Source organism: Cibotium barometz, chromosome 39 (genome assembly GCF_041138505.1).
Source record: "Cibotium barometz isolate CiBa-2024 chromosome 39, ASM4113850v1, whole genome shotgun sequence".
Taxonomy (NCBI): Eukaryota; Viridiplantae; Streptophyta; class Polypodiopsida; order Cyatheales; family Cibotiaceae; genus Cibotium; species Cibotium barometz.
In genome coordinates this window covers 44063957-44091671 of record NC_141084.1, presented here as the reverse complement: position 1 = coordinate 44091671, position 27715 = coordinate 44063957, and the positions used below count along the sequence as shown (strand labels likewise).

Below are 27715 nucleotides of genomic sequence, written 5' to 3'. Positions count from 1 at the left end.
ACACGCGACCTGCGAAAAAATTTTCTCGAAAAGCCCGACCCCCCGACAAAGACAGAATGTCCTGATAAAAGGACCAGCCATTGTCGCCCCTGTCAGGATGCAGCAACCCAATCGTGTGCAAGAAGACAAACCCAAAGAGCAAAGAGCAAAGTAAACAAATCTGACAAAAAGAGACAAGGCACAGGACAAAGTGACTCACCTCTGGAAAAGTGAGTCCTCTCTGCTCCTTCTCTGCTCCCTCCTTCTCCCGTGTGTGTGCTCCTTTCTCTGCTCCCTCCTTGCTGTTGGAAGAGGCGAAAACAAGCGAAAACGCATGCACTGTTGATTTCTAAGTTCAAAATCTATATTTGGGGAAGGCGGGCTATTTTTAGTTTAAATATGCCGCCGCGTTTATGTTCGCATTTATGAAGGCGGGTATATTCGCGTGTATATGCTTTTAGCTGCGTTGATACACGCGTTTTGCAGAAAATAACTGTGTGAATACACGCGTTTTTTAGGAAGTAGCCGCGTTAATACACGCGAATTTTAGGAGATAGCCGCGTGAATAGACGCGATTTTGTGCTTTCATTAAAAATATATAGTGAGTTTGTGTTTTCTGATTTGTACACAGGATGTCATCAACCTCTTCAAGCAGTTCTGGGGAAGATGAGACAATGCGTCATCGTAATCGCGATGTGTGGTTGGGACAACGGATCAAATGTATGTGTAATCGATGTCAAGGATGCATTGTACGAGCACGTCGAATTATCTTGAATCACATCTCCATGTATGGAGAATGGAATCAAACAGGTTTAGAGGTGAGTAGATGTAAATTGATGGTATTCAAATGACTCATGGTATCCAAATTAAATTAATAGAGTTGTAACATATAATTTGATAAATTGAAGCAGGATGCAGTACCACACCCTAACATGGTACCCTACGCGCGACGAGAGCACGTAAAGCGTCGACGAGATGATGCTGGAGCTTCGGGATCTATTGTCAGAGATGAGTGGGAAAGGGACGACAATAGCCCTGCACCCCACGAAGTTGTGGAAGAGGAGGTGCTTGATGATATGGTGCGGAATCTTTTTAAGGATGATCCCAAAGGTATGGACGACGATGATATGGAACAAGAGCATCTTTATAAAGCTTCATCGACACCGGTGTTTGAAGGGTGCACATTCTCAGTTTTACGTGCTTCACTTGAACTACTTAATATACAAACAGTTTATGGATGGAGCAATGCAAGTCTTGACGCATTGTTGAAGTAAGCATTCTAACTTATAAATTTGAATTAGTGGTTTAAGGTTTAGGATTTAAGACTAATTATAATTGATGATATTGGATGCAGGCTATTGTCAAACATGCTTCCAAAGGAAAATAGACTACCCACCTCAAGAGACATAGCGAGGCGATATGTGACATCTCTTGGAGGACTGGATTATGATAAAATACATGCATGCGTCAATGATTGCATTCTCTTTCGTGGGACGCATAAGGAGGCTCTGACATGTCCCACTTGTGGTGAAGCAAGGTACAGAACAGATATGAAGAGTTTTGATGTACCTCGTAAAGTCTTGCGACACTTTCCTATAATTCCTCGCATCAAACACATGTTCAAGTGCAAATCCATAGCAGAGCTCATGTCATGGCATTCCTCACATCGATCGGATGATGGCATGTGGAGAATTCCCACAGACACTCCTGCTTGGAAGCATATTGAAGATGAGTGGCCCAGCTTTAAAACAGAGCCCAGAAACTTGAGACTTGGCCTGGGTATGGATGGAGTGAATCCATTTGGTTTCAAAAGCACCGCATACAGCGTGTGGCCAGTTGTGCTGGTGAATTACAACCTTCCACCATCAATGGCGATCAAGAAGGGACATCTTATGTTATCCCTTCTAATTCCAGGGAAACATAAAGTCAAGCATATGGATGTTTATCTTGAACCACTGATTGATGAGTTGGAGGAACTATGGAGAGGTGTTGCGGTGGTGGACATTAGTAGGCCTCCCTCCTCTCGACACTTCGACTTAAAAGCAGTGTTGATGTGGACAATGCATGACTTTCCAGGATACAGCGATTGTTCTGGTAAGAATTCTAATTACCTCCCTACTCTATTACTATTGGCTATATATATTAATTAGACGGTTTGACTTTATTATTCTAACTTTTATTTATATTTTAACAGGTTTGAAAACATCGGGTAAACATGCATGTCCTGTTTGTGGCCCCTCGTTAGTACATGAGTATGCTGATGGTTTGTGTAAGACTATATTCGATAATCATCATCGATTTCTCCCCTCAGATCATCCTAAATATGTTGCTAGTAAGAGTAACATTCCTCCACAAACACTTCGTGCAAAAGATTGGAAGCGTATTTGGGAGTCTACAACTATTCTTCCTCCAGATGGCATGAACAGGTATAGTGATGTTTTTTCAATCTTGTTTTGTGTAGTCTCTAATTGGATTAAAGGTCACATAGAGCAATCCCTTGTGCAGGTACTCCATTTTTTTTCGGCTGCCATATTGGACCCATCTTAAGATCAACCATCTTCTTGATCCCATGCACATCTTCAAGAATGTGGGATCTGGTATTTGGGAACATATTACTGGTAAACGAGACAATGTTAGCGTACGTGAGGACTTGCGGGTCGCAGGACGTATGCGTCAAGCTTGGCCACGAGAGGTGGGTGGGCACGTTCGTCTTCCGCCTGCACCATGGATTATATCAAAGAAAGAGGAGAAGCAGGTAAAGCAGGCCATCACCACTTTGCGTACTCCCACTGGATGCATGAGATCATTGAAGGGAGCCTTTACAACCACTAAGAAAAGAGGCGTTGAGCAACTATATGGGTTGAAGTCCCACGATTGGCACAAGATGCTTCAAGTAAGTGTTTTCCAAGTCTTGTACGTACGTTGAAATTAAATTTTGTAATGCCATAAACCATAAATGTGCTCTTATGTGCGCAGTTCATACTACCTACTAGCATCGACCATTGTGCGAATAAGAGTTTGAAAAAATGTATTTATAAGATGGGCGAGCTTGTGAGGTATGTAAAACCCATGCTCAGATCACCCTTCATTATACCTTGCAAAATGAACGTGCATGAGGTATAACGTACTATTTATTTATTTTTCAGATATGTTAGTTCCAAAGCAATTGATCCAGCCACGTTGGATGATGCGCGTGTTATGGCAGTGGAGGTGGTTTGTTTGGTAGAGGAGACTTTTCCGCGAACCATTCTCACAAGTCAACTACATCTCATTGTGCATTTAGTGGACGAAATTGCTTTATGTGGTACTGTGCATGCACGTTGGATGTTCTTCCTAGAGCGCTTCATGAAGACCTTAAAAGACTTTGTGAGGCAAAGTGCAAGGCCTGAAGGAAGCATGGCCGAGGGTTGGTTGATACAAGAGTCTCTTGTATATATTTCAGAATTTCTTGGTCAGGTGGACAGCTCTTTGCCACGACTATGGAGCAATGAAGAGGACTTGAGGATGACCTCTATTGTGCCTCAAGGAAAAGGACAGAGTAAAGTAATTGACAGAACATTGATTGATGATCTCAATTTCACTTGTATCCTTAATAGTGATGTGATGAGCAGATGGGTTACAAGATATGAGGATGCAAAGACAAAAAGGCAAGCAGAAAGAGCTCTCTTTCGGAGGCAACATGGCTCTCGGAAGGCGTACCCTAAGCATCTAGCAACACTTCCGAATGATATCCATGTTGATTGGTTGCATGAGGAAATGGAGAGAGCAGAGAGCGACGAGGGGCTGCATATCACGGCGGAAGAATGGGAGTATGCACGAGGATGCATGTCAAAGGTACATAGAACTAATGTTTTGCATTAGTTGTAAGTGATTTGCTTTTAATATTTATTCACATTGCTTACACAAATATTGCTTCTATTTTGGTCCAGTGCACTATGTTCAATGCTATATGGTGTGAAGGCAAGCATTTTCGAACACAAAGAATTGATGAAAAGAGAAATACACAAGATTGCGGTGTCATTAGTAGCTTTGAGGGAGCTAATGGAAAAATGGATGATTATTGTGGCATAATCCAAGACATATTTAGGCTTGACTTTCGTCGCTTCTTTGTGTATGTTTTGGATGTCAAATGGCAAATGAACGTGGTGGAAAAAGGGCCTGATGCAACGATAAAACGCCATGCAAGTGGATATGTAACTATTGACTCTACAAAGTTCTGGCAAACAAAGAAAGATAGGCTCGTATTGCCACAACAATGTGAGCAGGTATGCATTTTTTTTACTAATGTGTTTCATGTACATATATATCTAAGCTCGCGTACCCCTTGACTTTTGATATGCTAATTAATTACTGTACTATGTGTATTTGAGTAGGTTATCTATCTACCAATGGTGCATGACATCAAATGGTGGTACGTCATCCCTATTGCACCACGTTCCAAAGTGATGTATAATACATTCACTGATATGGAGCATATGGAGGATGTAACAAGCCGCAATGAAGATGACGTCGAACATGCCATTGAAGATGTTGTGATCGATGATCAAGAAATAAGAGATGATCGTGATAATGAGGATGAGCATGCCATTTCTCATGATCATGAGAATGACCCTACCATTGAGGATGATGGTGATGTTGATGAGGATGATCAGGACATCGATACCATTATCAATGGAGTACAGAATATCGATAGTGGAATAAATTTAATCGTAGCCTTACCAATTGATCAAATGGATATTGATGTTGATCGTTTGACAAGGATGGATCTTATTGAAGATGAGATCGAACCCTAACCAATCCGTCACTGTATGTTCTAAATTGATGACATTTCTATCATCTCATATGCATGATTTATTTTTGAATATATTTCATTGTTGTAAATGCATGTAGTGGGATTGTGTAATGATGTATACTGTAATGTACTATGAGATGGTTTAAGGAAAATAGTTTTTAATTTTGTTAAGGAATTCAGTTTTTTTTCAGTTTTTCTCTGCCATGCGTGTATTAATCCGTGTGCAGTAGCGTGTATTTACCCGTGTATAATACCGAGTATCACCCCGTAAATATTACCGTGTATTTATGCGTGTATTACTGCGTGTATATAAACGCATTTATACACGCGTTTATAAATGCAAATATACACGCGAACTTAAATGCTAAAATACACGCGCCCGATTCTATTCAAATACAAGCGCGACCATACACGTGTTCGTAATTTATCGCGTGTATGAACCGCGTGTATGGCAGCATTGTCTTGTAGTGAATCGACGCTTTTTTCCTAATTGAATTAGGCACACCCATTGATCTATTCATTAGAGAAGTCTTCAGGATTTTAATTAACTACTCGAGTTCTAAGAATATTCCTATCAATCAATTTTATTATTAAAGCTCTACTGATACAAGATGACTATGAGAATATTGGCATCGGTTTTCTTCACATACAATGTGCTTTCAACTCGACTATTCACATAACCTTGGCTGGTTAGAAGAGCATGTATCTTATCATACCAAGCTCTTGGAGCTTGCTTTAACCCATACAATGCTTTGTGTAACCTGCATACTTTATGCTCCTCACCAAGAACTACAAAACCAATGGGCTGATTTACATATACTTCCTCCTGTAAATCCCCATTTAAGAATGTAGTTTTGATGTCCAATTGATGCATTTTCCATCCTTTATGTGCAGCCAATGCAATATCACTGATCTTATTGTGGTCATTCTCGAAGTAGGAGCAAAAGTTTCTTCATAATCTATTCCCTTTTTCTAGGAGTAGCCTTTATCCACAAGTCTTGCTTTGTACCTGTCAATAGTACCATCAAACTTTCTTTTGACTTTTTACACCCACTTTGTTCCAATGACATGCTTGCCTTTAGGCAATTCCACAAGATCCCATGTATTGTTCTTCATGATAGAAGAAATTTCGGCTTGCATAGCTTGCAACCAATGCTCATTCTCATGTGCTTCTTCATAAGAAGAAGGCTATTCTGAATCAAAGAGACTACCATGTATATTCAAAGCATGGCTGGAACTAGCCCTCGTTCTACCTGTGAGTGGAGCTGCAAGTTTGCTTTCTTACAAAGTTTTCAGCAACCATCTTGGCACTGACTTGGCTGTGTCTATGGCTGTTTGCTCTTCCCTGACAAGATCTTCCACTTCTTCCATAGAAGGGGGCTAAATGGCTGGCTGTTTCAGTGTTCTACATGAAGATTTTCTTGTGTAGGGACTCGCTGATCTGAATCCCCCCTAATTGCAATGGGTAAAAGTCCTTAAAACATGTCCTGTATGTTTGTATTATTGCTTTTATACAAGGTGTACATGGGCTGTTCTGAATTTTCAGCAAATACCACATCTCTACTAACAAAAATCCTTCGTGTAGTTGGATTATAAAGACGGTATCCTTTGCTCTCATTGTTGTAGTCCACAAAAATGCATTTCATTGCTTTGTCATCTAGCTTTGTTTGGAGTTGTTCTGGCACATGTGCATATGCCAAACACCCAAATGTATGCATATAATCCATTGTTGGCTTTCGGCTATACCAAGCCTCAAATGCTGTTATGGTTTTCAAAGCTTTTGTTGTTCAACACATGAGTTGCACACATTATAGCTTCCATCCAAAATTTGTGAGGCAACTTTTTTGCTTTCACCATGCATCTTGCCATCTCCATGAGAGATCTATTTTTCCTTTCAGCTACACCATTTTGCTGTGGTGTATAAGGCACAGTACATTGGTTTTTGATGCCCTTTTGAAGCTTATAATCCTTGAAAGCATTTGACATGTATTCTCCACCTCTATCTGAGCGAAGTGTTTGGACTTTGCATCCACACATATTTTCAGCCATTGCTACAAAGTGTCGAAAGCATGTAAACACATCTGCTTTCGCTTTCAAGGGGTAAGCCCAAGAAAACCTGGAGTAGTCATCAATGAATGTGACGAAGTAAAGATGGATGGTGTCCCGCATCGGACCACATACATCACTATGTATGAGCTGTAATTTACTTTCAGCTCTAACAGCTCCATCTTTGGGGAATGGTTTTCATTGCATCTTTCCCAAAATACACCCCTCACATACATGTCTTGGTGGAGACTCAAGAGGCGGCATATTATCAACCATATGATGCTTCTGCAAAAGCATCAAACTCTAAAAATTTACATGCCCAAAACGAGCATGCCATAGCTCTGCATCATGCATAGCAGGAGTGTGGGCAGCCAATGTATTTGCATCATAAGTACGCTTGTCATAGCTATCCAGCTTATACAAGCCTTTGTATCGTGTTCTAGAAGTGACTATTTCATAACCCTTTGATGGGTCTTTTACCAAACACTTCCCATCTTCAAATTCAACCTTTAAACCTTGGTCGTTTATGGCTGAGACGGAGAGCAGATTTTTCTTTATTCCTGGAACATACAATATATTTTTCATACATATATTGGCACCATTGGCTACAATAAGTATGACATTTCCAATTCCCTTTATTGGATATGTTGTATGATCTGCACATGATACAGTGCGGCCATTTGAAGCATAAACCAAGTGTTGAAATACATCTTTGCATGAAGTGATGTGGCTCCAAGCACCACTATCAAAATACCATGTCTGTCAGATGCAATGCAAGCCATATCAGTGTCTGAAGCACTTGGTGTGCCACTAGTGCATGTGACCAAAAAAGTGTACTCTTCTTGGATTATATTAGCTGATTGCTATGCTTTGTCATTAGAAGAGTCTGCGACTGCATTGCCTGCTTCTTTCCTTTTCTCTTTTGCAATCTGCTTCCTACATTCACTGATGTAGTGTCCAGGCTTATGGTAGTAGTGACATTTGCCCTTCTTTTTGGGCTTGTTTGCATCCCCTTTGTCAGACTTTTCACCACCAAAAGAGGGCTGTCCATGACTAGCCTTGCTAGACTGTTGTCCCCCATGCTTAAAGCTCTTTGCTTTACCCTTATCCTTGGCTGTAAATGCCTTGTCTCCACCATGGTTGCTCGATAAGTTTGTTCTTGTTTGCACCTCCTGCAAGAGTAAACCCACCAGCTCTTCAAAAGTGACGGGATCACCACCTCCTCTCATTGAGAGGTTGAGAGAGGTGTGAAAGCCCAAGTAGGAAGGTGGTAAAGAATGAAGAGTGTTGGTGACCATCTGTCTATCTAGGATAACCTCATCAATGTTGAGCGATTGTTCCTACAAATCTTTCACTTTGATGAGATGATCTGCCATGGAGTCACCCTCATCCATAGAAAGAAGATCCAATTGCTTCTTCAAGTAGGCAACTCTTGCCTCGTTGCGTACCTGATACATTGCTTCCAATGTGTCCCATGCAAGCTTCGATGTCTTGCGAGAACGAATGTGCGAAATAATAGTCCTTTTCACTGAAAGGGCTATCAATGACATGGCATGTGCATCTCTAGAGTCCCATCTCTTTTTCTCTTGTGTGGGAGCAGGTTCTACATCAGGAGCTCTTTGAGAACCTCCCCTTTGAGGCGTGGCTGGTTGTATGGTAAGTGGGCGTGTGTCATCACCACACACGATGCCCCAAAACCCTTTGGCTACCAGTAATTACGGATCATGAAACTCCAGAGGGAGTAGTTGGATCGATCCAACTTGTCCTCCTAGGTGAGAACACCAAATACATCTGTAGCATTGTGTGCCATGTCAACAAAATATACCTGCAAGCAAACCAAGCACCTATGTGCACTGCTAGGCAACCAAATGTCCTGTGCAAATGTATGCCTGCAAACCAAAGCAAGTGTAAACCTGCACCAAATTGTCCAATTACACACAATGTGTATACATACGCGACAAATCACAACTGTAATGCCCAATTACATGCTCCAATCTGAAAATCCCCAATTTTTATGCATTCCAATTGCTTCAATGTGTATTTAATTGGCCAATTTTCACAAAAGCCCCAAATTTCTGCAACTTAAAGAGGTTCAATTTGCTGATTTTGACCTCAATTTTGAAGACCCCAAATTGCAAGCAAAGCAACATGCCCAATTTTTTCAATTTGTCCTGAAATTGAGAAATCCCCCAAATCGCTTGAACCCTTTACCACATGCACTGTAGTGTCTGCAAAATCTGCATATTTTCACCACATGCACTATAGTGTCTGCAAAATTGTATCTAACCTGCACTGAAATGGTTGCAAAATTTGTATTTGTGTTTGAAAAAAAAAATGTATAGAGAATACCTTTAGGCAAGGGTAGCACGTGTAAAGCAGGTGTTAGGCGTGGAGCAGAGAGGTGCAAATGTTGACCAGATAGCCGCGAGGCGCAGGCATGCAAAGGGAGCGAGAGGGAGCCGTCGTAGCTGCTGTAGGGTCAACGAGGAGCTAGAGCGCAGGGTCGACAGCGGCGCACAGAGCGGACGGGACAGGCGGAGGCGGGGCGGTGCCAGGGACCCAGCGGGGCGGAGGAGGGCTGCCCACTATCACAGCCAGCTAGGCTGGGCGAAGGAGGGCTGCCCACTGTCGCAGCCGGCCAGACTGGGTGGAGGAGGACTGCCCACTGTCCGCAGCCGGCCAGACTGGGTGGAGGAGGACTGCCCACTATCGCAGCCGGCTAGGTTGGGCGGAGGCAGCTTGTTGCGCAGAATGAGTGCCGGTCGGGCTAGGCATTGGTGGGCCACTATGCACTAGAAGCATTGGCGCGGCTGGGCGGTGGCGCGGCGAGTTGAGGACCAAAAGCCAACGGGGAAGAGCGACAGCGAGACGGGCAGGGCGGTGAAAACCAGGAAACACCCTAGATGTCAGTTTTCGTCGACATTTCGCCGGGTTTGCTACAGAATCTCCACGGGCAAAATTCCAGGGCGAGCTCCCAGCTCTGATACCAATTGTTGGTGTTGGACTCACACACTCACACACACAAACCTGCACATTAGGGTTAGGTGTAGGATAGAAAAGCTCACACAGAAATGAGAGAGAGAGAGAGAGAGAGAGAGAGAGAGAGAGAGAGAGCCAAAAGTGTGGTATCCACAAAATTCAAGTCAACCCTTGCATGTGTGCCACATCCATATAATATAGAAGTACAAAATATTATATGTAGAGTGTCCTTTCACACTTGATATCCAAGGGGAAAAACCACATGGGAAAAAGTGCCCTTCGTTAAGCCCTGTTCACAAGTAGCACTACCATAAGTGAGCATATTCTTACACTACTTTCTTTGTATAATCAGATATGGTCCACAATATTTGGGGGATAACTTCTTGTACTTCCCAAGAGATAGAGAACTTATTTTGGGGCATACTCGAATGAAGACCATATCTGCTTCTGTCCTCTTCTTGTTTGCATACTGCTTCTATCTATCCTGGGTAGCTTTTATATCTTTAACGAATTGACTGCATCTGCTGCTTCATGTCGTCAAGCATGTTGAGAGCTTTGATAGCCCAAGCTCATCTACATCTTCATCTATGGCAGTACATCATGAGCTTGAGAGGGGCTGTTGAGATTCAAGCTCGATGTCAGTGTGTGCTAGCGGTGCTATCTCTTGCATGTTAGGTAGCAGCATGTGTGAGACATAAATGACCGCGTCTAGCTAGTCATAGTGTGTGGACATTAACAAGGGTTAGATGTGTGTGGACACAACACAGTGTGTCTTGTGTATTATGGATTAGGGCTTTTACGCATTGTGTAAGAAGGGAGATGGCTTTCCTCCATGGTTAAGGGTTGTAATATACATTAGCGTTTGCTCCTGTGTGTGTCTCCTCTCCCTCTACCTGTTTTTCAACATGATATCAGAGCCTGGTGCTCTCTATTAGGGTTTATGAGTGAGTGAGAGAAGAGGGAGAAGAAGCTGTGAAGCTTGTCATTGATGCTGTGAAGCTTGGAGCACACCAATTTCTATCAGATTTGAGAGCTTGGCCTATCGAGTAAGGTTTACTAAACACCCTTGAGCGGATTGCAGGTGATTCAAGTAGAAACAAAGCAAATTAGGGTTGCCCAAAGCAAAAGAAAATTTTGATTTTTTGCAAAGCTTTCCATTGAAGCTTGGAAGTGGTGATGTATGGTGAAAATAGATGCAATTCTGGCAAAGAAACATGTATGTGACAAGGATGAATGTATTGGAAACTCATGTACAAGCCCCACAACTTATTTTGGAGAAAATATGATGCATTTGAGTGATTGAAAATCATTGGTTTTGAAGCTCTCACAAAACAGAGAAAAAGAGGTCAACTTTTGATGAAATAAACCCACCCACTTATGTCAAGGAAATTGCCTACAACATATATATATATATATATATATATGTATGTATGTATGTAGGTGTCTATCATTGCCCAGTGCAATTTCTTTTTCTTTTGTCTGTGTAGAGAGAGAGAGTACTATTCTTTATTGGAATTTCTTGTTTAAAGAACAAGGTGAGAGCTGTTCAAAGCCTTAAGGTCTTGTAGCTCTCTGCGCACGAATTTTGATTGCATTTGAGTACATGGCTTTTTGGCATAAGGAATGCATTTAATAGAATTGTTGAGCATAAGTAGTCGATAAAATTTTTTGTACATTTTAAAGCCATGTGCCCTTTACCAAAGCACTTAAAACATTTCCCTTTAGCTTGAGCTCTTTCTTTAAGATCTGGAGCCAGGTAAGATCCCTCACTCTTATCACCTTTGAATGGGGGTAAATGAGATTGGCTTGGCCAAAGGTTCTCGAGTTTGGCTTTAGCATTGATAGCATCCATTATGGATGAGATGGCCTGAGGTATTCGAATAATAATAACATTCTATCTCTTATCATGAGATAGAAGGCTATCTAGAATATCATAGAACTTGTCATTAGACAGACTAGTCATCACCAACTACATAATACGTTGTCGTGAAGTGTGCGGTACAGCCAGGAAAGTACGAGACTTCTAGCTGTGAGAGTGAATGTCAAATCTAACAAGAAAACTCACACACAAAATTTCCCAAGGAGTATTGAACATCACTATTTCCAATGACAAATTCATGTGTCGATTCACCTCAATACATCCTTGAATTCATCTTGATGATTGCACAAAATTGCATACCAAGTGTTTGTTCCTTTACTCACTGACTTCTCTCTCGAAATCCTTTGAACCATTCACATGTAGGCATAACAAGGCCTTCCAATTTTTTCCAATATACATGTGACCAGTTACATCCTTTACATCCAGTGCCATCAAAACCATTATATCAAGATGCTCTTTTTCACTTGAAAACCTGCCTTAATATTCTAACATCTCACAAGCAAAACATAGCATTTGGCATAGCTTTAACATACTCGTAATTTCCAAAATTCATTTGAGTAGATAGTAAGGCGAATTACCCTCGACTTCAATGCATTTTTTGCAAATCTCCGAGCTCCAAATTCTTTAGCTTTTTCCCAAAGTCCTTCTATTCATTTCCAAATTCTTTTTGATGTATGGGATATACGATTCTCTCAAATCGTATAGAGTGAGAGTAATTTTAAAGAAAATAAAAACAAACACTTAACTGATGATTTACATGCGTGTATCTCTTCATTTGTTTCACTAATCACAAGCTGCTCGCCGTCGACTGTTCGATGAAGGTCATCAAGAAAAAAAACAAAGAGTATCTCCCTTAATAATACTCAAGATTCCCTCCAATTCTAACACCTACAAGACACAAACAGTGTGTGTATTCATGAAATTAAAAACTCTGGTCGATTGGACGCTGTTCCTCTTTTCTGCAGAGATTTTTTTTCCTCTCTGAACTCGCCGCCGTTCACCTCTGGTTTTTTCTCTTTTTCCCGCGGAGAACTCGGCGCCCCCCACCACCTTTTGCAGCTATTCATGCGGGAATTTCCAATTACAAAGGCTGCGCTCGCATTTCCCTTCCATGCTATCTAGAAAATTCCCAAATAAAAGAAATACATTTCTTATGTATTTCCTTTCCACGTACGCTGCCACCCATTATGTGTTACTTCTAACCTTAACATTAAGGTTAAAATTCTCAATGCAAAGCATAACCTTAGCATTAAGGTTAAAGTTCTCAATGCAAGGCAGTTCATTTAATTCTATTCCCCGGCATTCAACAAATTCTTTGGCACTGTAATGTCCATTGAATCTCTATTACTCTTGATGTCTCCGTAGTGTATAGATCATCATATTGGCCATGTGATTTATAGACTCCCCAATTGTTCATTCAAGTATTTTCCCATATCTTCATAAATACATTCCTTTGTGCATTGAGATGCCCTCATGTTTGCATTCCATAAGAGGTATTCACTGATTTGACCCAATCAATACCATTTAAAAGCTACCACACATTATGCACATGGGAAGCCATTAACATCATTAACTTATCCCTTTGGCGTGCCACTCATACCATCATATATAACTGGATGTTTCTAACTTACCCATGGGCTCTGAGTAACAGCAGAACCATCACCCTCCACACTCATATACAGAAACTCCTAGATCTGGCTCAGCCTCAGCTTGTCTTATTGAACCTCATTTACAATATGAACATATGTACATGGCATCATATAATGACTCGTCATGGCACATAACCTCATGCATCTGGATGTGTATTTGATGGCCTCACATGCACGGTTTCACATCATAGACGTGCCATGGCACGACATCCACCCCCTCTAAACCTGCACATCCTCTGGTATGTGCCAAATCATCATTAAGGTCCACATATAACTGGATGTTGTCTTCTTCTTCTGCAGTTCTAGGAAGATCATCCTCTTCCTCTTCAACCATATCCATACTACCACTGTCAAGCCTCTCATCCTGAATCTCTTGTGAATCAAAAGGATCATTATCATGTCTTCTTTTAAATATCTTAATTCTTTTGCCAGCCACAAGATTCTTTATTTCTGTTCCATCAAGCTCACACAGAGTATACGTGGCATTTCCATGCACATGCTTGACAATGTAAGGGCCAAACCATCTTTTTGCAAATTTTCTTTGAACAGTGAATTGTTTGTCAAGGCTACTGTCATACATTAGAACCCAATCACCTTCTTCAATAGGTTTTGGCCGGAGTCTGTGTCTACTATCAAATCTTTCTTTATTTTTCAACCTTGCATCTTTCAAGCGGGCTTTAGCAAGCTCTATATCTCCAGGCCTCCTCTCCAACTGTCTTATTCGCAATGCAAGGAGGTCATCTCTGCTCAATCCTTCGACCCAGGGCAATACATTCCAAGTTAGAACTACTTCTTCAACTGGCATCACTGGCTTCTGACCATACATCAATTCTGCAGGCATGTATCCTGTCACTGAGCTATGAGTTGTACGGTCAGCCCACAAGGCATATGGTAGCAGCTTTGGCCACTCTCGCATTCTTTCTCTGCATGCCTTAGCCAAAGCTTTAATGATTGGAGGATGCCCTCGCTCACTTTTCCCATTGCCCTCAGGATTGTAAGCACATGTTAGGGACAGTTTGATACCAATTCTAGAGAAGAATTCCCTTGCTTCTTCAACATCTAGCTCACCCCTATCAGCTATTATCTTCCCAACACAACCATACCGGCAGATCACATCTTCCAAGAGAAATTTGCATACTGTTTCCGTACTCTTTGTTCTAAGAGCACGCCCTTCTACCTGATTTGTCAAATCTTCTCTTGCAAGTGCAATGTACCGCATCTGCCAAATTCCCAAAGGCATTGTAACTAGATCCACTACCCATTTGTAGTGCATGGCAGGTGGGTAGGTTGGTTGCAAGCCATCACGATGCCGCACATTTGAGTACATTTGGCATACCATGCATGTTTCCATATATTGGGAAATATCCTTGTACATTCCTTTCCACCAATATTTTTCCTTTATTTTGGTAAAGGTGGCCCACACGCTTCTATGTCCAGCCCAGAGACTCTCATGGAATTCTTTCACAAGCTTTCCTTGAGTCTCTTTATCACATATGACTCTCTGTGGCATAGCATTCCTCTGCTTAGGATGCTTCCAGAGATACCCATCCTTTAGGAAATAACCATATGCTTTTCTGCAAATTCTCTTAAATTCTGAGTCAGACCAATTTTCTTGCCTTGTCAGAGTACTCAAATATTGACCAATAAGCAACCAATCCCCTTCATATATTTCCTCAATAAAAGACTCAAGTGCATTTGATAGGCAAATATGATCCCCCTTTGCATATGCTGTAGTATAGAATTTTGTACCCACATCATCAATGTCACTAATCATTTCTTTCTCATCTTCATACCTGGCTCTTGATAGCATATCTGCAACTGGATTATCTTTTCCCGCAATATGCTCAAACTCAGGATTTAGTGACTTGATATAAGCAATCCACCTAAGCATAGCAATATCTGGAGTGGTACAACTTGCTATCATCCCAAGAAGTGGCAAGCAATCAGTTTCCACAAGTACAGATGCCCCAATAAGATATTCTTTTTCACATTTTAGAGCAGTGACTATTCCCCATAACTCTCTCTTGATCTGTGGATACTTTCGTTGTCGAAAGCTTAATACCTTTGCTCCAAATCTAATTACATACCTATGATCATCCTCATCATCTTGCCCTACTGCCCATCCTATCCCAGTAGGACTAGTTGATACAATCACAGGCCTGCCACACTCATAATCTGCCTTTCTCAAAGTGGGTGATGATTGGAGCAAATATTTCAGCTTCCGCATAGCTTTAATATGTACTGCACTCCACAGAAATTTTTGATTTTTCCTCAAAAGTTGATAAAGAGGATCTGCTACATGTGCATAATGTGGGATCCAAATAACATAAAAGACACATGCTCCAAGAAATCTCCTCAGCTCTGTAACATTAATGCATGTCTCTTTCATTCTTTGTATTGCATCTATTTTGGCTGGACAAGGTCGACGTCCACTAGTACTACAAAGATGTCCCACTATTAGCACTTCACCAACTCCAAACACTGATTTCAGCCCAGATAAAGTAAGATTCACTTCTTCAAGCCTGGATAGAATCATGTCACAATCCTTTATATGATTTGCCACAAACTTGCGCACCCCTTTGAATCCAAATCCCCATCTTTGTCTTTCTCATCATAGCCCTTTATTGGCACATCATCCAAAAATGGCATAGTTTTTTGTGGTATGAAGTCTCGTAAGACTTTATTCATTCCATTCATCATATGTGCCACTGAGTTAGTGGCTCCCTGTGGTAAGGTACACATCCTTACTAATCCCAAAGGAGTTCTCATTGTGGTCAAGTCCCTGCTTTGTATATCCAGCTGGAACTGATCATATCCTGAATACAGATCACCCATAGAATATATAGCTTTCCCTGCAAATGCTTCTGCAAACTCATCCACAATTGGACCTGCTCCCACATTCCTGATTGTGACTTTGTTTACAGGTTGCATGTCTTGAATAAAGCGCAATGTCCCATTTTTCTTTGGTACAGTAAACCATCTGTTGGAATATGGGGCACATGAAGGCTCCAAGATCCCCATCCTAATCTTTTCCTTTAGTAGTTCCATCAACTTTGGCAAGAGAGCCTTTGGTACTGGAATTGGCCGCAGGTTCCAGGGTACATGTGGAACAGTAAAGATCACCATTGGTGCTGTTACACTTGGATCAACACAGCCTATCTCATGCAACTGAAAAGCAAAGGCTTTCCCATGTTTTACAAGCATCTCCTCAAAGCATTCCCATTCAACTGGCAACAGAAAATCCTTCTCACCAATCTTCAGCTCTTTTAGAGTTTCTTGAGTAAATTTATGCCCAATTTTCTTCGGATCTCTAAGATTTGGCTGCATAGAAGCTTCATCTATCTTCTCCTTGCTTCCTGGTGGCAAGGGCAAGGCAACTGGGGTTTCACCTTCTTTGCAACCGTTTTGTACTTTGTATCAACATGAGCATCCATCTCACAATTCACGTTTTTACATTCCACCCCCTCAAATTCCTGGATTATATCATACATCTCCACAGATGACACCTCTATCATTTCATTTCCACCCTGTAAGCATGCTCTTCCCATATCAAAAAGCACATCCATAGTATCTACAAATGACACCTCATCAAGCACCCCTGAAATAAACTCATTCTTTTCTAGAAGACCACACTGCTCAAAACTTTTTTGTTCATTTTGTATATGTTTTTGCATACCACGCTTCAAATCCTTGCTTTTTACAAAAACCAGTGACCCATAGCTGGAGAATCCCTGAAAATTTGCTTAAAAGCTATTTACATTGATTGAGTCCTGCGAGAACTCATTTCCCTTGAATCCCGCTTTACAATGGCACCTGGCCAAAATCCCTCATCTCCCTGTAATTCATGAACTCTCTGTTTATCTTTGGGAGTGACTGTGCCCGAAGAGACTCACGATTCCTTTCATGATTAATGCAAACTGTCAAAAACTGAACAGCTTTTTTGCCATCTTTACTCCTTATTCTTGCATATGCTGAACCATCATCCAAAACCTTTGTTTCCATCCTTACAGCTGTAATGTAGGGTTGCCCAAGGATAAGGGGATACGATGACATCTCCTGAACAAAGAAATTCTGATCATCCTTCACATCCCCTATAGTTACCCTTACATTTGGACATGCTGCATAAAGCTCTCTAGATGAGTTATTAGCTGCTTTAATCATCCACCCATGATCCACATCCATTGGCCACTTACATTTGTTGTAGAGATTTTTAGCCATAAGATTTATTTCAGACCCATGATCAATTAGAGCGACATATGGCTCTTCCAAATCACCTATCTTGACAAGGGTTTCAGTGGTTGCTCTTGCCCAATGGCTCCTGGAGTAATGACTCTTTGTAAGAACTTCTTTTTCATCATCCTCTTCCACAAAGCGCACTTGTCGTGCCCCATCAGCAGAGTGATTACATTCCACCACATTTTCTCTCTCTTCCTTTTTCTGTACCTGTACTCCATGAGTCTTGGAAGTGCTTGCCTCCCCTTGTGATGGAATAGATTCAATTATGGACTGCCTTTTTCTTCGTATAATATCAATTATCTCATCATGAAATTCTTTCTTTGCAATCCCCAAGACTTCCCCTAGTGTGAATTCCACCCTGCTGTTTAGAATCCTTTCTTCAAGTACCTTTTTGAGATCTGTTGCAACTTCAATATCAGATTGAAGCTTGTAGAGTGGACTTTTCCCTTTACCCTTCTCCTTCATTTTTGCTGGCTTCTTCCATTGAAACATCCTGTGGAGGTCTGCTATGCTGTGGAGGCATATGTGATGACCCAGGATCCTTCTTTTCACTTCCACGTGTAACTCTTTTTGATGGCCCTCCTTCTTCATTTTCCCTTTTACGCTTCTCCTCCACCTGTGCCTCATTATTTTGGCATTTAGCAATATAGGCATGAATAGATAAAGAATCCACAGGCTCCTCCCAGCTAGTCTCAAGACGTATACAATCACCTGCTTCATGCAAAGCTTGCTTTGACACTTTCTTTGACGCAATTAATTCCATTGTTGATGGCCAAAAATCCTCATTCTCATAATCCTCATCATTCTCAAATCCCTGCTTTAGTTGACCAACCTTTAATCCATAGGTTGCTGCCTCAACCATAGAAATGGCATGACTAGCAGCCATATCCTCTACCAGCTTTTTCATCCCTCCTTTCCCAAAGTTTGTACTCAATGGAAGACCAGTCTCTGTAAGATGGATTTTCCCATCTTTGAAAAACACAAGTTGATTTTTAAGAGCTTCTTTATAGCTAGCACAATCCTTCTTTGCATGCTCTGGGTCATCACACCATATGCATCTATATGTAAACCCTTCTTTGCTTTGAGGCCTTTGCATAGATACCTGCCCCAATGGTAGACCTTTTTCTTCAATCCTAGACATCTTCAATTTTAAGTCACGCATACCCTTGATAAGCTCATCCATCGGCCCATCTATCTTTGGAATTGTAGCAGCTGGTTTGGATAGATTCTCAGGGGTAACAGCAGTTATTGGGGTTGCAGAGCCCATCACCATTTTATCCCTCCTCCGCTGCCGCTTTGCTAACATAGTGACTGCATCCTCAACATCATTCCAATCACTCTTTAATCCCTGTTCTGTATCCTTATCCTCAAGGAGGATTTCCAATTTCTCCTGGAGATCTTTCCCAGCTGCTTGTAAGAAGAGCTCTGTCTTTTCTCTGTCCAAAGTTGCACGCTCTATCCTTGACAACTGGGCATAACGCTTCTCAAACTCTCTTAGCAATTCTGTGGCAGAAATTCCCATTTTAGGTTTTGTGACCCATTCCAAGAAAGTTCGTTTGGTCACTCGCTCAGAATCCTCCATGAAGTATTCATCCTTTAAAGCAAGCTTGAACTCCTCCCAATTTCTGCCACCATGTGCCGTCTGCAATCCTCTTATGCGCTCTCTTATCTCAGGAACACATACCAGCTCGAAACTTCGAACCATATCCTCCTCAGTCACCCTGTTTAGCTCCATCTCCTTTATATAATTGCGCAGGTACTTTGTAATGTCCTTCCCATCAAATTGATCCACCTTTTTCACAATTGATTGTAATGCCTTGGTCGTGGAAATTTGTCCCCTCTCAGCAGCTTGTTGCTGTTGCATGTACATGGTAAACATCTGAAACATCTGCATAACTCCGGGGTCAAAATGAACCCCCTGACCCTCAGAATTCTCAGCCATAGCTTCCCTGTATATTTCACCACACTCTCACCCCAGCAGTTTCACATCGGGTTCACCAAAAGATGTCGTGAAGTGTGCGGTACAGCCAGGAAAGTACGAGACTTCTAGCTGTGAGAGTGAATGTCAAATCTAACAAGAAAACTCACACACAAAATTTCCCAAGGAGTATTGAACATCACTATTTCCAATGACAAATTCATGTGTCGATTCACCTCAATACATCCTTGAATTCATCCTGATGATTGCACAAAATTGCATACCAAGTGTTTGTTCCTTTACTCACTGACTTCTCTCTCGAAATCCTTTGAACCATTCACATGTAGGCATAACAAGGCCTTCCAATTTTTTCCAATATACATGTGACCAGTTACATCCTTTACATCCAGTGCCATCAAAACCATTATATTAAGATGCTCTTTTTCACCTGAAAACCTGCCTTAATATTCTAACATCTCATAAGCAAAAGATAGCATTTGGCATAGCTTTAACATACTCGTAATTTCCAAAATTCATTTGAGTAGATAGTAAGGCGAATTACCCTCGACTTCAATGCATTTTTCACAAATCTCCGAGCTCCAAATTCTTTAGCTTTTTCCCAAAGTCCTTCTATTCATTTCCAAATTCTTTTTGATGTATGGGATATACGATTCTCTCAAATCGTATAGAGTGAGAGTAATTTTAAAGAAAATAAAAAAAAACACTTAACTGATGATTTACATGCGTGTATCTCTTCATTTGTTTCACTAATCACAAGCTGCTCGCCGCCGTCGACTGTTCGATGAAGGTCATCAAGAAAAAAAACAGAGTATCTCCCTTAATAATACTCAAGATTCCCTCCAATTCTAACACCTACAAGACACAAACAATGTGTGTATTCATGAAATTAAAAACTCTGGTCGATTGGACGCTGTTCCTCTTTTCTGCAGAGATTTTTTTTCCTCTCTGAACTCGCCGCCGTTCACCTTTGGTTTTTTCTCTTTTTCCCACGGAGAACTCGGCGCCCCCCCCACCTTTTGCAGCTATTCATGCGGGAATTTCCAATTACAAAGGCTGCGCTCGCATTTCCCTTCCATGCTATCTAGAAAATTCCCAAATAAAAGAAATACATTTCTTATGTATTTCCTTTCCACGTACGCTGCCACCCATTATGTGTTACTTCTAACCTTAACATTAAGGTTAAAATTCTCAATGCAAAGCATAACCTTAGCATTAAGGTTAAAGTTCTCAATGCAAGGCAGTTCATTTAATTCTATTCCCCGGCATTCAACAAATTCTTCGGCACTGTAATGTCCATTGAATCTCTATTACTCTTGATGTCTCCGTAGTGTATAAATCATCATATTGGCCATGTGATTTATAGACTCCCCAATTGTTCATTCAAGTATTTTCCCATATCTTCATAAATACATTCCTTTGTGCATTGAGATGCCCTCATGTTTGCATTCCATAAGAGGTATTCACTGATTTGACCCAATCAATACCATTTAAAAGCTACCACACATTATGCACATGGGAATCCATTAACATCATTAACTTATCCCTTTGGCGTGCCACTCATACCATCATATATAACTGGATGTTTCTAACTTACCCATGGGCTCTGAGTAACAGCAGAACCATCACCCTCCACACTCATATACAGAAACTCCTAGATCTGGCTCAGCCTCAGCTTGTCTTATTGAACCTCATTTACAATATGAACATATGTACATGGCATCATATAATGACTCGTCATGACACATAACCTCATGCATCTGGATGTGTATTTGATGGCCTCACATGCACGGTTTCACATCATAGACGTGCCATGGCACGACAACGTAATTACAATATCACTAGTTTTAATCGTTTAGAAAAAAGCTAGATTAGTGGACCATATGTGGTGCAAGTCCAAAAGGCTCCTAATACCAACACATGAGAGAGAGATACACAAAGACTCAATAAAATGTTATGGGCTAGGTTCTATCCATGATGGCTATTCTAAAAGGGTGGCACCCCCTTGTGGTACTCGGGAGTGTGTGTGTGTGTGTGTGTGTGTTTTCGTGTGGTTAGTATGGTGTGTGTGTAGCCAGGTGAAATTCCCATGTGCAACTCAAATTAACACACTATTTAAACCATGATACAACACCAATTCTTTCAATTTTCATTGAATAGGCCTTCTAAAGATGGTTGAGATACCCAACAAAGATCTAAAAAGGTTGCATTGCCTCCTCGATTCCCGTCGGTGGTCACAACTACATTCTCACCCTTTCATACATCTTCTTTTCTCAAGCTAAATATAGCCTTGGAACTCCACTTCTAATACTATTGCATGCTCCTCTGGGTTTTTTCTTTCTTGTCCCACCCTTCGACTTCTTCTAATTGGGTCACCACATGAACACACGTGACTCTTGCGCTCCTTCTTCTCTCAGCACGGTCTGAGGAGAGTAGGAGAAGGAGGAATTGTAGAGACGAGACAGGTTTTACGCATAAGATAAGAAAGAGCATATTCACCAATAATTCCAACTATCAAGGATAACCTTATCAGAGTTAGGCTCTCTTTTTATTTCAATCAAAGTGGTAGCAGCATTTTGGCGTGTTTGGTTAGCCTTCTACAAAACAAGGACCCCCTAACTCCTTTTATAGGCCTTCAAGCTAGCTTCCACATAACACTATTTCTAGCTTTAGCTCCATCGTCCTGCTGTCGTTTCCTTTTGTTGCTATTTTGCTGACGCTCTGTTCTACGCTTACACCATCACGATTGTCGTTGTCGATGCTCGGGTCTATGCATACACAATCATAGTTACTGCTACCGATAGAAACTACACCATCGTAGTTGCCATGAATTGCTGTCTCCTTGGGTCTGCATCATTTGTCGTGTTCTACACCACCTACACCAAGCAAGGACCATTATTTTGTAGGTAATTCTCTACCACTAGTCATAGTTGACAAGTTCTTATAGTTAGAACCATAGGTAATCTTGTTATTTTCTATAGTATTATGAGGTACGTTATGGATGTAACTTGGAATTCCTATACATGAAAACACTTGGGATACCTATGCATGTAGTACTTAGGATGCCTATGCATGTAGTTCTTGCCGCCGTGATGCTTAAGAATATGTGGCTAACTATTGTTTTCTTAATGTCTTATAATTGTGAATGTGAGAGAGAGATATGCAAGCATGGGCATGCTTATACAAAATAACCTTACATTGTTTATATGATAAGTGGTTACTTCCTTTATAAAGAAAACTACCATGGATCTAGGTTAGATCTTACCTGATTCTCCCCTCTTTAATTTCATTTCCTCCATGATTCTCCCCTCTTTCTACATGTTATATGATAAGATCAAGGTCTAAACTAGGTTGTTATCTGTGATAAATCTTATCATGCTTTACGTAAAGTTTATCCTTTGATGATTAAGCTCGACTTTCATTATTCTATAAGTACTCATGTAGTAGTTACAATTTACAAGTTTTGACGGCTAGAACCATCGGTAATCTTGTGATTTCCTATGGTGTTATAAGGTAGGTTCTTTAATGGAGTATGGCGTTTGTATAAGCATGGAGGTGTTATAAGGTAGGTTCTTTAATGGAGTATGGTGTTTGTATAAGCATGGATATGTCCCTAAGCATGGATGGTGTTTGTATAAGCATGGATATGATATGTCCCTAAGGGATCTAAATCAAAAGGTTACAGATATTTAACACAAAAAATCAAGAGTTAGATATGAGTATTAATTATAAAACTTAGAAATGAGAACTAGGTCCAGACGTTGGCACAAAATATAAATGTGAATCTTAGTTAGGGGATTATTTGGGGACTCCAAAAGTTTTTTTAAGAAGTCTAAGGATCCTAAAATAAACACCTAGTTAAACTTTGATTGGAGACTAAATCCCAGATGTAGCCACATAAACACATTCATACACGCGAATAACCAAAGGATTATATAATTGATAATAATTTATATTCATTTCTTGATGTGTATGCAAAGTGAAGGATTTTTCGTGTGGGGATGGCCTCCCATCCAAAGGATGCTGCATACTAATCTTCATGTGTGGGATGGTGATCCTAATGAATCCAATGACTTGTCAATGAAGTAAAGATGAGGACTTGAGGGGTATTGACCTAACTCCCTCCTCAGGTCCCCACTAGGTGACCAAGAAGAGGTCTTGTGATATGGACATCGGAAAGGCCATGACCCATGACTTCAAGAAAACTCCGAATGTGGTGTAAATGAGAAATTCCAAGGCACATTTGGCTATTGGACCCATGGACATGCTGAGGTCAAGTTACGAAGGTATCTTGAGATGAATCCAGTATGGGCATGACCCATGACTTCAAGAAAACTCCGAATGTGGTGTAAATGAGAAATTCCAAGGCACATTTGGCTATTGGACCCATGGACATGCTGAGGTCAAGTTACGAAGGTATCGTGAGATGATTCCAGTATGGGCAATATCAAGATAAATTTGATTTAAATTAATGTTTGTTTTATTTGTTTGATATCTTATGATGGTGATGAACTTAAGGTAAAATAACTTAAATCCCTCCCTAGGGATCAAGTGGCAGGGTGGTGGAGGGATCACGGGGTCCATAACCAAAGTTGGATCCAATGAAAGTGCTAAAATGAATAAACTCGATTGTATTCGACTCGTTTAACCAAAACGTTTTTAAACTGACCGAAAATTCAATAATGCTTTTAAGGCCCTCGTGGATTGGGGGAATGTCCATCCGGGATCCCAAGAGAGTAGTTCAATAATCTTCTTCAACATTCTGCAATTGTTTACAGATGAGGATGTTCCCATGGTCTCTATCCCTCTCTCTCCTTATACATACATACATACAAACATACAAACATACAAACATACAAACAGACAAACATGAGGATGTTCCCATGGTCTCTATCCCTCTCTCTCCTTATACATTCAATAATGCTTTTAAGGCCCTCGTCGTGGATTGGCGGAATGTCCATCCGAGATCCCAAGAGAGTAGTTCAATAATCTTCTTCAACATTCTGCAATTGTTTACGGATGAGGATGTTCCCATGGTCTCTATCCCTCTCTCTCCTTATACATACAAACATACAAACATACATAAATACACACATATATATATATATATATATATACATGCATACATACATACATACATACATGCATGTGTGTGCGTGAACATATATATATCCATACCAAGAACACTTATATTGAAAACTTATGTTGTGGCCTATGGATGGAGCTCATAGTTTCAGTAACTAATATAAAAAAGCATATCACCAAGGTAATACTACCATGAGTTTCCAAAGATCAAGGTCATTTAGATGTAATTCCTTATCTCAAGCCATGTTAGTCGACAAATATAACATAAATCAAATGTAAATAAACTCATAGTATGATAATATGCTAGAAAATGAATCAACTCATAATAAGGTAATATCATAGATTGTGAATCAAATCATAGTAAGGCAATATCATAGAAAGTATACAAAATCTCATACGAAGATGAATACTACTATTGTCTTCGCTGTATATTGAAAAACAAATCAGTGGAATCATACACTTGAATTTTGACACACTTGCACACTTGTACTAACAGATCATGGAAGCTTAGGTATTCATCATAAGGTATTCATCATAACATAGTCTTTCACGTATTATAGCGAACCATTATGTTAAAATTTCTTCCAATATACTATGACTTTTTGGCATAAGTAATGCATTTAATAGAATTGTTGAGCATAAGTAGTCGATAAAATTTTCTGCACATTTTAAAGCCATGTGCCCTTTACGAAAGAACTTAAAACATTTCCCTTTAGCTTGAGCTCTTTCTTTAAGATCTAGAGACAGGTTAGATCTCTTGATTAGTTTTGGATTTTCTACTTGGAAGGCTCTTGGTTGATCAAAGCTTCTCACTCCAAAGGGCTAGTTATTGCGGCCTTAGCCTCCAAGATTAGGAAAGAAAGAACTCTTATTGCCTTTGAATGGGGGTAAAGGAGGTTGGCTTGGGCCAAAGGTTCTCGAGTTTGGATTTAGCCTTGATGGCATCCATTATTGTGGATTGGCCTCCAATATTAGGAAAGAAAGAACTCCTATCACCTTTGAATGGGGGTAAATGAGATTGGCTTGGCAAAAGGTTCTCGAGTTTGGCTTTAGCCTTGGTAACAAAAAATCATATGGTACACGAGAAGTTAGAGAATCATACTCTCAAGGCAAGGGGAGATAAATATCTACAAGAAGATGTAGATGGCAACCTCAATAATAGTATGGGAGTGGCATTGATTATCATTATTGTGGTAAGATTGGACCTATGGCCAAGGAATGGTACAAGAATCACAATGATTTACAAGGTAGCAAAATTAAGCATTATAACTATGCATCCTCTAGCAATGCAGATCATGTAAATGAAGATCATTTATTGTAATGAAGCATGTGACGGTGGGCACTATGAATTCACGTAGTGAAGGAGATGATAGATTATGGTGCATCAAATCATATGACATGTTATGGTGAATGGTTTGATAGACAGTTGCCCACATAAACACAAGGATACATGGTTACTAATGATGATACGTAACATTGCATCACTCATGTTAGTAGTATACCACTAAAGATACATGATGGGAGAGTAAAGACAATGTCATATGTATTGTATATGCCATCAATCATTAAGAATCTTGCATCCATGGGTTGAATGGTTAATCGGAGATTGCAAATAAAGTTTAATAAGTATGGTATTTTGTTGAGGACTTCAAGAATGGATGTAATCTCATTGCAAAGGGACAAAAGGAAGGAAGAATATTTACTTTAGATTCAAGTATCTTAGTGTGTATTTAAGCTCATTGCAAAGGGAAAAAGGAAGGAAGACTATTCACTTTAGATGCAGGTATCTCGAGTTAAAATCAACCATGTTTTCACATAGCCATGATATTGTATAGGACATTGTATGTGACATAAGAGAATTGGACATGTGAATATTCAAAAGCTAAAGTCTCTGCGGGAGATTAATATGTGGCACAAGAGAATTGAACATGTGAATATCCAAAAGCTAAAGTCTATGCAAACTAAAGGGATTAATGGTAGTTTGCCAAGGTTCAAGTATGATGGAAGTAATCATGTGTATGATGCATGTCACTTTGGGAAGTAGGAAAGACTTCTATTTCCAAAGGATGGTCAAACGAGCAAGAGGCCTTTGGAAATCTTTCATAGTGATATTTGGGGTCCAGCACAAACCCCATCCATAAATGATTGTAGGTATTAAGTAACCTTCATTGTTGATGACTATAGTAGAATGACATGGATCTACTTTTTGAGGGAAAAAGGTGAAGGATTTGGGAAGTTAAGAGATTTCAAAGGATATATTGAGAAGAAATATGGACAGTGCATCAAATGTTTAAGGATAGATGGTGGAGGTGAGTTCATCTCACATGCATTTTGATGATTTCTTAATAAGAGGTACGAAGGTAGCTTACATGCAGGTACACACCTTAGCAAAATGGTGTTGTGCTAAGAGAAGGAATAGAGTCATTAGTGAGATAGCACGAGTCATGCTTAATGAGAAGAGTCTACCAAATTACTATTAGGCAGAAGCATGTATAATAATAGTGTACTTATTGATGAACAAGACACCTACATCACATGAGAGCATACCAAAGATGAGGATGATATAGACCTGACATTGGGCGTTGATAGTTTTTAGTTGTGTGGCTTACGTACATGTGCCTAATGAGAAGTGAAGGAAATTGGATTCGAAGGCAGAAAAGTGTGTATTCATTGGGTATGCACAAGATAGGGAAGCATATAAGTGTTACAATCCAATGACAAAACATGTCCTTATTAGTCGTGATGTGATATATGATGAGATGGCTAGTTGGTACAAGGAAAGTGAGAGTGTCATGGTTGATGAAATTGATGCCAATGTGGATGTGGACTTACCAGTCTACTACTATGTCTAGGCCACATGAGATATCTAGCAGTGATAATGTGAGTCCATGGTCAAGGAGATTGAGACATGATCAAGCACTGCGAGTAGTGCATTAGACAAAGGCAAGCATAAGATTGAAGGCATTGGCTTTGGAAATGCAGGTTATGAATCATCTAGTTCAGAGAGTAGTGCATTAGACAAAGGCAAGCATAATATTGAAGGCATTGGCTTTGGAAATGCAGGTTATGAATCATCTAGTTCAGAGAGTCTTGATGATGAGTTGGAAATTATAGTGATTAGGTGTAAAGCATGA

At 40.3% G+C, this 27715-nt stretch overlaps 1 protein-coding gene across 1 annotated transcript; it reads left to right on the top strand.

Annotated features, from left to right (window-relative positions):
• Positions 1-611: 611 nt before the first annotated feature.
• On the top strand, positions 612-27715 carry LOC147616134 (uncharacterized). Its single transcript, XM_086777938.1, has 4 exons — positions 612-797; positions 891-1249; positions 1334-1659; positions 27564-27715. The coding sequence occupies exons 1-4, from the start codon at positions 612-614 to the stop codon at positions 27713-27715; spliced, it is 1023 nt and encodes a 340-aa protein (XP_086634064.1).

Excerpts from the sequence above, each read along its gene's own strand:
- LOC147616134 (XM_086777938.1), top strand. The coding sequence starts at position 612 with ATGTCATCAACCTCTTCAAGCAGTTCTGGGGAAGATGAGACAATGCGT. Across the intron at positions 1,250-1,333 it reads AGTCTTGACGCATTGTTGAA|GCTATTGTCAAACATGCTTC; the intron begins GTAAGCATTCTA and ends TATTGGATGCAG. Across the intron at positions 1,660-27,563 it reads CTCACATCGATCGGATGATG|GTTATGAATCATCTAGTTCA; the intron begins GCATGTGGAGAA and ends TTGGAAATGCAG.